At 35.9% G+C, this 14,645-nt stretch overlaps 1 protein-coding gene across 1 annotated transcript in view; it reads left to right on the forward strand.

Moving 5' to 3' along the window:
* The window catches only part of LOC125039534 (protein seele-like), a 16,971-nt gene extending 2,576 nt beyond the window's left edge, over positions 1–14,395 (forward strand). Inside the window, exons 2-5 of the mRNA XM_047633566.1 lie at positions 2,479–2,567; positions 5,508–5,567; positions 7,610–7,702; positions 12,593–14,395. Of these exons, the coding sequence (XP_047489522.1) occupies positions 2,487–2,567; positions 5,508–5,567; positions 7,610–7,702; positions 12,593–12,916 (558 nt within the window). The 5' untranslated portion in view covers positions 2,479–2,486 and the 3' untranslated portion in view covers positions 12,917–14,395. The remainder of the gene's footprint in view (positions 1–2,478; positions 2,568–5,507; positions 5,568–7,609; positions 7,703–12,592) is intronic.
* Positions 14,396–14,645: the final 250 nt, after the last annotated feature.

A 14,645-nucleotide genomic window follows, 5' to 3' on the forward strand; every position in this document is an offset into this window, starting at 1 on the left:
GGTTTGATATATTTCTTAATAAGGGGTATGAGCGTGTCTGCACTGCGGTCAGTGCCAACTAATGGCACAACGAATTTCTTTTTACTTACACGCTCAATACCCCCAAAGACCCACACCTGGCTCAACTGTCTGCCCCTATTATACTTACGGCGCACGAGCAGCGTCTCGTCGATCTCAACTATTACACCAGCACCTCCTATTGAATTTTGATTTTGTAACCAATATTCGGTTACTTCAGAACAAAAACTCCTCCAATCTACGCTAGTTGGCTTAGAAATGCCAATACATTTAATAATTTGTGCGTGATCCCAATGTTTTTGTAGCCAATGATTCACAAATAAAATTACTTTAAAAGGTTCGAGATGTGTCCCCTGCAGAAACGTGCCATTGTAATCGCTGGTCGAGAAAACGCAACTTTTACGCCGTTTTGTCTTTGCTATTTTTTTCCATCTGCCACAATACCACATATGTCGATCTTCACGATATTTGCAAGGTAAATCGCAATGCGGGCAACTTACCGCTCTTGGCAAAACACCGTGTGCCCTCAGGAACTCTATAGCGTTATCATTTTTTTCAAAATAATCAGATATAACTCTATAATAATGTGGGTCACAACCTACACACCTGAGATCCATTTTGAGCAGAGATTGGTATATTTGCTCTCCTTGCCCACTATACATACGTGTGGCGCAAATGATGGCATGTGATTGGTTTATAGCATTTCCTGTAATGCTATTGGCTCTCGTGACAAATGTCACGCGCATGTGGTATATAATAAAAGTTTCAAAAGGTTTCGTGCGCTGTTCATGCGGTAACGTTGTTGATTTTGAAAATCGCGCGCAATTCTTCAGTTCCCTCTTGCCCGTAATATGGACCAGACACATCGATTTGCGCAGAGTAAGAAATGTCATAATTACTGTAAATACTCGATTTTATGATGGTATTACTCGTGTATTGTCAGACATTTTAATGTAGAAAGAAAATCACCTTCATGTAAGTTTATGCGGAATTTTTCTAGTTACGAAATGAAAGTATTACAATAAATGAACCAAAATAAAACGGTATCATTGTTTTGTTTACATAAAGTAGGAAAGGATATCGGATGGCGATTTTTAAAATATTGAGATAGTTTTTCATTCGGGGCTCTGTGACACTTGCGTGTCCAATAACTTCGTTATTTCTGATTTGCGACGGAAGTTCATAGAAGATAAGTTTCTTAGATTTATTTGCTCTATCACATGCATATATTTTTTTCCGGTTTAAAGACGGCTAGTCAGAACTTTACCTATACCGATAATACTAACAGCAGCCTCCTATTTACCCCGAAATGAGGAAAATATTTGCTGCATATAACCGCTCAGAGACTAAGTCAACAATACCCTCGCCCAGCCCGAGTTCTTTATGTCGCGTTTTCTCTAGTTTGGCACGATAAGGGGGGGAGGGGGGGCTGCAGGGTGCTTGCCTCCCTGTCTAGGGAATAGATAGAAAGTAAGAAAGGTTAGGTTTGGAATTTTGGGTTTGTATGATAGCCTGTTTTTTTTACTTCATCTCTGCTATAGATAGAAATATTTAATTCCTCTTAACATATCTTATTTGGTTATTTTTAGGGTATATTTTTAGTGTCACGCAGCCATCCAACCTTGCAATTATTATTCCTTGGGTTGGTATTTGTTACCGAGAGTGACACACCCTCTTATAGAGTATAAAAAGTTGCAGTCACTGGTACAAGAAATAATCAGCAGACACAGAAAGTAACTTCACAAATAAAGGAATAACATTGTGGAAAGCCCTGCTTGCAGCCTAAGGTGCTCCCGAGTTTCAGCTCTTATTTTGCCTTGCATTCTGAGGGAAAAACAATATTTGCTGGGGGTGTCGTTAAATCATTCTCTTTGATAGTGGCATTAGATTTTCCTGTAAATGTTTACCAAAATTTTTCATGTTGCACAACTTTCTTTTTATTAGCTTACAAGGGAAGTTTCAAACATGAAAAATGACACATTTTCTGTCATTCTATCCATTACAGGCAAAGTTTATCTAGTGCTATATGGGTATGTGAAACAGAAACCATACCTGTTATTCATTGTCTGAAATTTCTCAACAATAGATAAGATATCGAAAGAGAAACTTGTGGCAATATATTTTGCTAATAAACTGTCATTAGCCCATTTCCTTTGCACTGTTTAGCAAAATGTCAAAGACCAACAAATCTTCACCTCCATATATTAAGGCCAGTTTGAGCTAGTATTCCTCTGTGGAAAATAAGGAACCAAGTCAAGCTCTTTCCTGCCAGAATAAACAAGTGGAGGTATATGTGTTTTTGTCTATAAGTAGGGGACACGCTCTTAGATATATACTGTACTTAAATGCCACAGTACATCATCATGTTTAAGAAATTAAGAATAGCAACCATTGAACAGAATGTTATCAAATAGCCTAATGGGTAACAACTAATACTTACGGTCAACCTCTCTCTTGCAGTATCAATAATGGCATCATCGTGCTTCCATCTGTTACTGCTTCTTCTGGGGGCCAGTGCTGTGTTAACATCAAAGACACCCAAGTCAAAGGTGAGGCTGTGGTGTTCAGTTCCAGTCAGTGTTTTATTATAATGAGCAATGAATGATTGACATAATCAACATCTCTATATATTGATTATTTTATCTGAATGTTTAACCTTAACATTTCAGTAGATATTATTATTATTTATATATGTATGTGTGTGTGTGTGCATGTGTGCATACATGCAGGCATGCATGCATCCAGATGTGCATTATGTATATTATGTTTACAGTTAATTCTTGCTGTAAATATTTAAAATTCATCTATTCATATATACAATGGATAGATTAATATTTTGACTTCTCATTTACATTCTCTGTCTCTGTCTCTGTCTGTCTCTTGATACTCTCTCTCTACTCTTGATACTCTCTCTCTACTCTTGATACTCTCTCTCTACTCTTGATACTCTCTCTCTACTCTTGATACTCTCTCTGCTCTCGATACTCTCTGTCTGCTCTCGATACTCTCTGTCTGCTCTCGATACTCTCTCTCTGCTCTCGATACTCTCTCTCTGCTCTCGATACTCTCTCTCTGCTCTCGATACTCTCTCTCTGCTCTCGATACTCTCTCTCTACTCTTGATACTCTCTCTCTACTCTTGATACTCTCTCTCTACTCTTGATACTCTCTCTCTACTCTTGATACTCTCTCTCTACTCTTGATACTCTCTCTCTACTCTTGATACTCTCTCTCTACTCTTGATACTCTCTCTCTACTCTTGATACTCTCTCTCTACTCTTGATACTCTCTCTCTACTCTTGATACTCTCTCTCTACTCTTGATACTCTCTCTCTACTCTTGATACTCTCTCTCTACTCTTGATACTCTCTCTCTACTCTTGATACTCTCTCTACTCTTACTCTACTCTTGATACTCTCTCTCTACTCTTGATACTCTCTCTCTACTCTTGATACTCTCTCTCTACTCTTGATACTCTCTCTCTACTCTTGATACTCTCTCTCTACTCTTGATACTCTCTCTCTACTCTTGATACTCTCTCTCTACTCTTGATACTCTCTCTCTACTCTTGATACTCTCTCTCTACTCTTGATACTCTCTCTCTACTCTTGATACTCTCTCTCTACTCTTGATACTCTCTCTCTACTCTTGATACTCTCTCTCTACTCTTGATACTCTCTCTCTACTCTTGATACTCTCTCTCTACTCTTGATACTCTCTCTCTACTCTTGATACTCTCTCTCTACTCTTGATACTCTCTACTCTGACCTCTTGATACTCTCTCTCTACTCTTGATACTCTCTCTCTACTCTTGATACTCTCTCTCTACTCTTGATACTCTGATCTCTCTACTCTTGATACTCTCTCTCTACTCTTGATACTCTCTCTCTACTCTTGATACTCTCTCTCTACTCTTGATACTCTCTCTCTACTCTTGATACTCTCTCTCTACTCTCGATACTCTCTCTCTACTCTATACCTCCTTCTGATATACTTCATTTGATACTCTCTCTCTTACTCTTGATACTCTCTTTCTCTACTCTTGATACTCTCTCTCTACTGATATCTCTCGATACCCTCTCTCTGACTCTCGATATACTCTCTGTCCTACTCTCGATACCTCTCTCTACTCTCGATACTCTCTCCTCGATCTCTCTGCTCTCGATACCCTCTGTCTGCTCTCGATACTCTCTGTCTGCTCTCGATACTCCTCTCTCTACTCTCGATACCTCTCTCTACTCTCGATACCTCTCTCTACTCTCGATACCCTCTCTCTACTCTCGATACCCTCTCTCTACTCTCGATACCCTCTCTCTACTCTCGATACCCTCTCTCTACTCTCGATACCCTCTCTCTACTCTCGATACCCTCTCTCTACTCTCGATTCCCTCTCTCTACTCTCGATACCCTCTCTCTACTCTCGATACCCTCTCTCTACTCTCGATACCCTCTCTCTACTCTCGATACCCTCTCTCTACTCTCGATACCCTCTCTCTACTCTCGATACCCTCTCTCTACTCTCGATACCCTCTCTCTACTCTCGATACCCTCTCTCTACTCTCGATACCCTCTCTCTACTCTCGATACCCTCTCTCTACTCTCGATACCCTCTCTCTACTCTCTGATACCCTCTCTCTACTCTCGATACCTCTCTCTCTACTCTCGATACCCTCTCTCTACTCTCGATACCCTCTCTCTACTCTCGATACCCTCTCTCTACTCTCGATACCCTCTCTCTACTCTCGATACCCTCTCTCTACTCTCGATACCCTCTCTCTACTCTCGATACCCTCTCTCTACTCTCGATACCCTCTCTCTACTCTCGATACCCTCTCTCTACTCTCGATACCCTCTCTCTACTCTCGATACCCTCTCTCTACTCTCGATACCCTCTCTCTACTCTCGATACCCTCTCTCTTCTCTCGATACCCTCTCTCTGCTCTGTATTCTCTCTCTCTGCTCTTTATTCTCTCTCTCTGCTCTTTATTCTCTCTCTCTGCTCTTTATTCTCTCTCTCTGCTCTTTATTCTCTCTCTCTGCTCTTTATTCTCTCTCTCTGCTCTTTATTCTCTCTCTCTGCTCTTTATTCTCTCTCTCTGCTCTTTATTCTCTCTCTCTGCTCTTTATTCTCTCTCTCTGCTCTTTATTCTCTCTCTCTGCTCTTTATTCTCTCTCTCTGCTCTTTATTCTCTCTCTCTGCTCTTTATTCTCTCTCTCTGCTCTTTATTCTCTCTCTCTGCTCTTTATTCTCTCTCTCTGCTCTTTATTCTCTCTCTCTGCTCTTTATTCTCTCTCTCTGCTCTTTATTCTCTCTCTCTACTCTTTATTCTCTCTCTCTACTCTTTATTCTCTCTCTCTACTCTTTATTCTCTCTCTCTACTCTTTATTCTCTCTCTCTCCCTCCCTCCCTCCCTCCCTTATACTCTTTATCACTTTATTCCTATATTCTTCCATGATTTATTGTTTATTTACATACTCATTTTTCAACAGGTTGTAAAATGCGCTGTATGTCACAGTCTCATGACCGAGCTCCACAGTTCCATTTCTCAGGTAAGGCATTATTTAATTGATTTAACTTGTCTTATTTGCCTGTATCTTTGTTGTAGTTTGTCTCTTTTCATATGTTACTTGTGTCTGCTTATGTATGATTACCTGTATTTTTGATGATATGGACTTTTGTATATTTTATAAATGTGTACTTACCATTTCTGATGAAAATGTTTGTTGTGTCGAGATATTTCCTTCAGGTTCAAATTAGTCACGTGCGAGTTTGTTTTACACCTTTTCCCTATGTAATTGGGGGTTTAAGAAAAGGGATAGATGACAGAACAGATCAAGGGACAATTCATTCAAGTATATGTTTAATTGATAAAGTTTGGATAGATATGTAATACCTGTTATCTGTTAATCTCACAAGTGTTTGTCTTTTGTAATCTAACAAGTGATTGCATTGATATCACTTGAAGGAGGACCTTGATTTTCAAGAAGTTTGGTTTAGATTCAGTTATTGTTGCTGTTTGCTATGTCATTTTTTTTTTTTTTTTGGGGGGGGGGTACTGTTCTTGTTTTCATTGTTAATGTTTCTTCTGCTTCTATTACTATTATTAGTTTCTTTATTTACTACAACAACAACAACAAAAACAACCCGATATGGGCAGAATCACGAGACGTATAAATCAATACTCTTTATTGGTATTGGCATCGCCTTAGTAACTCAGTACAGTATTATTTTATCGGTTTCACCAAGGTCTTCTCAGTGTAAAGGGGGGGAAAAACGGACACATCGATGCAGTGATACATTTATAGTTATAACCAGTTTAAAATGTAAGTTAATGTTTATGAATATCAAAATGCCTGTCTCTTTCTTCTTTGGGTTTTCATTTGTGAATTGAATTTGTTCTTTAAGCATGATCATGTACTGCATGATCAAAATGCGATTCATATATACATTTATACATATACCTATATATGTATGTATACATATGTGTACATGTATATATATGTATCTATATGTACTTATTTTATGTATATGAATATACATACATGTATATATTTTACATAAATGTGTATATATACATATATTCATATATATACGAACATATATACATATATACATACATATATACATATATACATACATAAATACATATATACATATATACATACATATATACATATATACATATATACATATATACATACATATATACATATATACATATATACATATATACATACATATATACATATATACATATATACATACATATATACATATACATATATACATATATACATACATATATACATATATACATATATACATACATATATACATATACATACATATATATATATATATATATATATATATATATATATATATACATATACATATATACATTTATACATTTATACATACATATATACATACATAGATACATACATATATATTCATATATATATACATACATACATATGTATGTATATATATGTATATTTATACATACATATACTACTTATATGTTCTTGCTTGCCTGTACACACACACACACACATGCCTGGAAGACCTGTGTTTGTGGGTTGGAAAACACAAATATTTCTTATTTCTGCCAATAGTTAACTAACAATGTAAGATTTGATGTTTTCTTACAATTTTCTCAAGGCATTGTCAGCACAATGATTGCTGTTACCTCCATGCCATAGGATGTTGGAGTGAAAAGTCCAACAAATATCTTCCATGTAGAATTGAACTGATTTTTCTGATTTTTTATCATAGTAACCCAGCCGTTTACATTGTTATTGTATATACTATACTAGAACCAGTACGACAAGTAGCCCTAAACTAATTGTCAAATTGTTTATTTATTTTATTTTGTTTAATTTTTTATTTATGTTTTCTGATGTTTGACTCCTTACCAACAAAAGTGTAAGTCAGTGTATGTTTAGCAGGTAAAGGTCAAAGGAGCTGCTGCAAAACTATTACCATAAAAGGAACTAATCGTATATCATGTCATTCCTTTCATTTGTGTTTTTTCCTCAATTTTACTCCTACCTCAGTGTGCTTGTTCTTCAACTAGTTTATTTTGCAGGTAGACCCCAGGAAAAAAATAGACGTTGGTTCGTATCGGATCGATGCCGATGGAAAACAGAAATTGTCATCAGTGAAGTACGCTGGCTCTGAGGTAGGTTAGCAGTAGATAAGTGTCAGAAAGTGGTTTGCAAATGGAATTAGGTGGTGGAGAATAACTGTAGGTTATTTGCAGTGTTATATAACAACACATGTTTTTTTGCTATACCCTTTTCTTCCTGCAGTACTTCATCTTATTTTTATTGATTTTGTTCCCATTTTTCTTATGACTGTTCAGGTATATAATAATTGATATCCTTTTGTCTCCTATTTTTTATCTGTTACTAAACAAGAAAAAAAAAAAAATTCTTATAAAGATTAAAATACCTAATAAATAAGTCTTGGGCGCAACCATTTTGTCATTTGAGGAAAGGTTCTCTTCCAGGCAGGTTTACAATATATTGCAGACTTTATGGCCCAAAATAGCATATTAGATTTCATTTCACAGGTGGCTTTTTTCTGTTTTTTCTTTTTTTCCTTTTTTTTTTTTTCGTTCTTTGTCTCTTTCTTTTCTTGCTGCTTTTTCTCATGGAAGATTTTTGGACCTGAGGGGATGGGAAGGCAGGAAACCTAATTTCACAATTATAGGGTTATAATTGTTGATTTCCTGATGTTCGGTTAGAACACCTGTTTCTGTTAACTCTCTAATTGCATGATTATTAAGTATCAGCTTTGGGAGTTACTGGTTGGAAATTTTCCATCAGTCTGAAATTTGCTACTACCTTTATCATTTCAGGTGTGGGTATGGGTACATCTGGGCATGGGTGTAAGTGTGTGTGTTTTCATGGAACATACACAACTGTCTGTATGGGTTAAAAGTAGCGTATTTTCTGATGTTCGCTTAGAACACCCTGTTTCTCTGACCTGCTGATTATATAATTACTAAGCATCTGCTTCTGGAGTTACTAGTCAGAAATTCTCCATTAGAGTCTGAAATCTGCCTATATATTAATTTCTTCATTCTTATCATTTACTGGTAATAGTTTAGCAGTATTTTCACATGTGTAACTTCAGAGTTGTTTTTTTTATTTATTAGTTAATCTATTTATTATTTTATTTTTTTTACTGTAATTATCTTCCACACCACATGCACTAATAATTTGTTCATAATATCAAGAACTGATGCTGGATGTGACTTCATAGTTATAATCCTCATTTCATTCATCGCAAATTATTGATAACTTATTTTTACACATTGTTTGTAAATGTTTGCAGAAATAGACCGCTTCTGCATTCAGACATCTTTCTCCTAGCTTTCTGTTATGGCCCTGTAATTCTAATTGGCCCCTCCCCCCCAGAAAAAAGATGAAATGATGCCCCAGGTACCATAGTCATGAATTTTTGAAGAAGCATGACAAATCAGAGATGCTGCATTAACAGATCATTGTCCTTATTTTTCTTGATTGTTTTATACCATGATTTTCATTATTATTATTATTATTATTGTTGTTGTTATTATCATTATAGATACTTGCCTTTCCTATTGCATTATGACAAGTCATTGAGATTTTTGACAATATTACGCCACTGATTTTGAGCCTTTCATCTACAAGCCGTATCTGTATGCAGTGGACCAACTAGAAGTATTATTTTTAGAGAGTAGGGACTCGGTACAACATCACTGAGTACATCCTGTTGCAATTCAGCTATTTCTTTGATAAGGTCAGAGCTTGATGTGTATTATATGAATGTACTGTACATTGCTTTCTTAGTCATACATTGAGATTATCTTCCTCATTGTGTTGATATGCTGATTAACTAGTTAATTCATTATGCTATGAATTATCAGTTTCATGGGAGATAACAGGATCAATTTTTTTTTTTTTTTTTTTTTACAAAAGGGCTTTATTTTTAAATATGCTGGATGTGGCAACATTGGTATTTGCGTTCTTCATTGCATTAGAAGCCATACAGATTCTTCCATCAAAAGTGGATCAGTGGCTTGGGGAAAGCAGCTCTCTCATTTTGTGATAGGTAGGTGTTAAATAGGTCATGTGCAATCTCCTTGCAGAGATCCAGATGCAACAGGTGCCTACTCAGCATCATTTAAACACAAAAGGCATTAGAGGTTAACATGTCACCACTTCAGACTCTTCTGCATGGTTAGGTACGAGGCCACCCACTGGGTCACTGAGGTTGAACCCCTTCATTCCCTCATTGCAGTCGAGGATTGCCCAGGGATATGATGCTGAGCATGGAATGGCATCCTCCATAGAGCCAGTGCTCCTCCAGTCATGGCTCACAGACCCTACATTCTAAACTTGTTAATCAGTGGGAATAACTGAAAATCTCCAAAGGAGTCTAATCACCCTCCCAAGAGGTTTGTGTACTTGTGGCGAGTCTTTCCCATCATCCTGGTCTTCAGCCGAAATGCTCATGATGTTAACTTTGCATCACCTGACCAACAGCCAGATTATCCCATGACAGCATATTATTGTCACCCGCTGCTTAAGCCAAATTTTTTCATGACGTGATCATCACATCATCAGGATTGAAGGAGTTAATATCATTAACTGCAAATAGCTTGAGTATGAAATGCAAGTCAGAATTATATTAACAAGTTATATTTTAACATATTGATGATATAATACACAATTTTAACTCAGTGCCACAAGGAAAATACTGAGTTAATTTTTTATTAATTTGTGAAATGTGTCTGCACATAGCTGGCTCTGCTTGTGACCTTACCTGATTTCACATTTCTTTGAATTGGTGGGAATTTTTTTTTTTTTTTTACTGATGCTATGAATATTGATGGTGTTATTCATATTATAGACATTATAATTACTATAATGTTATTGACATTAGTAACAGCAGTACAAGATAATGTAAAATATTTTTGAAAATCAAGGAAACAGGTAAACAGGCGAGAGAGTAGTAGTACTTATAATTGGCTCATTGGTGACTTAATACAAGTGTAGCCATCTCTGTGTAAAAACAATTAATAAAGTAACTCACAGTGGGCATGGCACTGGTTTTAGGTTAGGGATCTATTTCATGAAGACAGTTAATAAGTTTTGATAATGATTTGTGGTAAGAAAAATTTCTGCTTGTATTATGATAATTCATTTGATTTTCATTGGGTGGTAAAACTAAGAGGGTTATTATTTGCTTGTTAAGGTCTTATTCCAATTAACTTTAATGCACCCCCCACCCCCCCACCATCCCATGCCCATTGTTATTGTGGGTAGGCATTTGAGATTGTGATGCTGGAGATCATCCCTACCTGGGGCCATGGGCACAGTATTTCCTTGGTTATCATTTAGCGCTTACCCTTCCTGGGGACTCTGAGGGTAGACCATTTCTCTGCCTCACATATTTCAGACTTACCATGGCTGTAATGAAGATTTTGTACCCTTATTATGTGCTTGCCCCTTCATCAGCTAGCCTATCTGAAATTCAGTTTGGGTTTCCCAACCCCAGACTCTCCTTTGATCAGGTCTCTGACCACTGCTGCTGCTGCCACCCCCTTCTCAGTACTTGCTGTCAATTTGATCCATTCTGAATCATCCATGCAGGCCATTACTCATCCTTCAGAATACATCCTATCCTTTCTCCCACCATCCTCCATTCCATCTACTCCTCCTGCACATTTTTATTTATCTTTTACCCCCTCCTCGTTTATTACAACTATTCATCCTAATCTTCCTCTTCCTCATAGGACTACCTCACTCCACACTGCTCCCTCTTCCTCCTCTCCCCATCCTACTACTACTACCATTTATACAAACCTTTTGAGTGCTTTTTTAGCCCAGCCAAACAGGATCAATTCTTTGCAAAGTTTCCTTCTGCAGCCTTTCAGATTGTTCTCACCTTTTAATAGTTACATCCAAGTCCCAAGCTCGTGCTTCATCTACCCTGACTGATCTAGCTGGCAAACTTATTCTTGCCCAGCCTCACTCCTCCTTTAACCCAATGCCTACGGGGTTATGTACTGTCCCCTGCATTTTTTTGTAAATTATGTTAAATATAATAGGCTCCACATGTGCTCAGCCACCAGGGAGTCTATCAGTAAGTCCTCGTGACCACACCTGATTTCCCCATTCCTTGAATTTGCAGGAATGTGTTTTTCTTTCTAATACTGTTAATATTGATATCATAGTTATTATTGATATTATGATTATTGAATTGTTATTAAAATATTAATAACATTAAAGACAATAAAATGAGACAAATGAAGCTTTAAAAAAATCAAGGAAAAGGGTAAACGGGTAAGATAGGTAAGACTAATAATTGTGACTCCTTGGTGATTAAGCACTTGTAGAGCCATATATGTGTAAAAACAATACATGAACTTTTATTACAGTGGACATGGCATTATATTCTTGCCACCTACATTGATTGGGTTAATGTTTATGCCAGAACTATTTCAATCTCCATGGCTCATTGCCTTGTATATGACAAGGATTGGTCAGACTATGAAAAAATCCAGCAGTATCAATACAATGCTATGCTATTTCTCTTAGAGGCTGCTGTAAGTCCTATACCAATATTCCCAAGATTATCTTTTGTAGACATTACATTCCCCATGAAGATTATATTGGCAGTGTCCTGCCCTGTATGACTGTCAGGCCTTCCACGTCAATGTCTGAAATTATGGCCACACTGCTAAGCACTGTCACTGCCCAACTAGGTCATGGTCGTTGAAATTGGTGTCCACAATGCCGCACATGTGCCAATTGTGGTGGCTCCTATAATGTATTTTGTAGGAGCTGCCCTGCCTACAATTTCAAGTCAGAGTTATTAGTTCTCAGATTCAAACTTGGTCTTTACATTTGGCCGGGAAGGAAGCACACAAATGAGGTTTTTCTCTCTTATTCCAATGCTATTCTTTCCTCTGTTCATCTCCCTTCTTCCCAAGATGTCTCAGGATCTCCCCCAGTATAGTATTTTATTTTTTAGTTCTTTCATTTTTGTTTACTCACCATGCATATCTCCATTACAGCTGCACATGATGGAACTTCTGGAGTCGGTGTGTGAGAGCATGAAGGACTATGCACAGGCCCGGCACAAGGAAACAGGCCGACTGGAAGCTATCAAGCTTGTAGTGGATGGGGGTATGAACCCACGCTTTAACGAGTATGAAATGGTGCAGGACCCTGATCTCAACAAGGGTCTTGAATTCCACTGCAACACACTTGTGGAGGAGTTTGAGGATGAATTGGTGGCTCACTTCAGGGAGAATGCAGAGACTGATGTTGAAGATTCACAGGAGACATTTTGCTACAAGGTGTCAGATGTATGCACTGGGATCAAGGACGAATTGTAATGATAAATAGTTAGGTTTAATCATTCAGAGCCATCTTAAGTATTCCATGTTAACATGTTCTGTGTTATTTTTTTACATAGATTTGTATGTAAATGTGAAAAGAATATGTTATTTATGCATTTCTTTGTTGTCTATTGTTTAAGAACATTGTAATGTATAATGACTTGTGATGAAGATATAAATTGAATAAGTTATTACATTTAAGAAAAGAAATTTAACTGCTGCAGATATATACAATTGAATTATTACAAATGTATAATCCATTATTATTATTACATGGAAATAAAAGAATTGGAACACTATCAATACTTTTCAGATTTCAAATTCATTGGTTCATCCCAACTATGATGATGATCATTTATTTTAGATTACAGTAAATGGTATAAACAATGAGATTATTCCTGGACAAACTCTGAAAACCTCTGATAATGAAATTTTCTGGATTAGAATTGCTCAGAGAAGGACAGCCTTCTATATTGTATTTAAGACTATTAAGGACAACATTATATTTTTTTTTTTTATCCATCAAGTGTGCTACTAAAATAACATGTAAAATAAATTTACAATGAAAAGTTCTTAAACTTGTATTACATTCCTCTAATTTGTTATTGATGGAATGAAAAAAGAAAAAAAGAGATTCTCATCCTCTATATACTTCTTATTTATTAAGATTCTTTTTCCCAATAGTTGTCCTGTTGGATATTTTCTTTTTTTTGTGGTTTGGAAGGCACTAGTAGAATTAGCTCAAAGCATTTGGTGTTCAGTAGTTTATAAACCATGACTTCAAAACTGATTATAAGAAAGAGTTTTGTGTGGTAACCAAGGAACCATAAATATGAAGATGTGAGAAAAAAACGTATATTTTTATATTTGAATAGGTAAGGTACCCTTGAAATGGTTGTTGAATCACATTATTTCTTTCTGTATGTAAAGTGTGAAACTGCCTTTTTCATATTTAAGGATTTTTCATACCTTAAAATCATGGTGGATTCTCCTGTATACCACATATATGATGGTGATTTTGTTTTCAGAAGCTAGTTTCATTACATTTTTTTGTTACAAGTTTATAATTTTTTTTTCACCTTAAAGGCAAAAGAAAAAAGAAAAAAAGTTAAAGTTAACATTTATGAAATTTGGTTGCATTGAAAAACTTTTTATCTGTTATGGTTACAGGAATTGTTTTAAGAACAACAGTAATCATTATTATTGTTGTTTAAACAATTCCTGTAACCAATGATTAGTGTTGTTTTTGTTTGTTTTTTTAGATATTATTATTACTGCTATTATTTTAAGCAGCAGCATCATTATTTATTATTGTTATGCACTGACAAAGATGAATGTGTATTTAAGTAAACAAATTTGTGATGGATTTTGTAAGATTGTGTAGTGGTGGGGCATTTTACATTATTTTGTCATTTGTACGGTCTAAAATGGAAATGGGTTGTTTTAAAAGATTTAATAAAAGATATTTATTAATTATTGTTTGATGTCATTTCTGATCATTAGTCCTCTGAATTACACTAGGTTGTGAATATATATTATTGCTGTCAACAATTATACATAGTTTTGTATTGGTAATTTTTTCTTCACTTGAATTGCATTTTTTATCAGTTTCATTTATTGATTTTCTTCTTTAGTCTGTTTTATTTTTTTTTCAATAAAGTTTTTGTTTGCAATGTCCACTTTCTTTTGAGTATTGGGATTTTGATTCTTTATAGTTTATGTTCTT

The sequence above is a fragment of the Penaeus chinensis genome, chromosome 27 (genome assembly GCF_019202785.1).
Source record: "Penaeus chinensis breed Huanghai No. 1 chromosome 27, ASM1920278v2, whole genome shotgun sequence".
Taxonomy (NCBI): domain Eukaryota; kingdom Metazoa; phylum Arthropoda; class Malacostraca; order Decapoda; family Penaeidae; genus Penaeus; species Penaeus chinensis.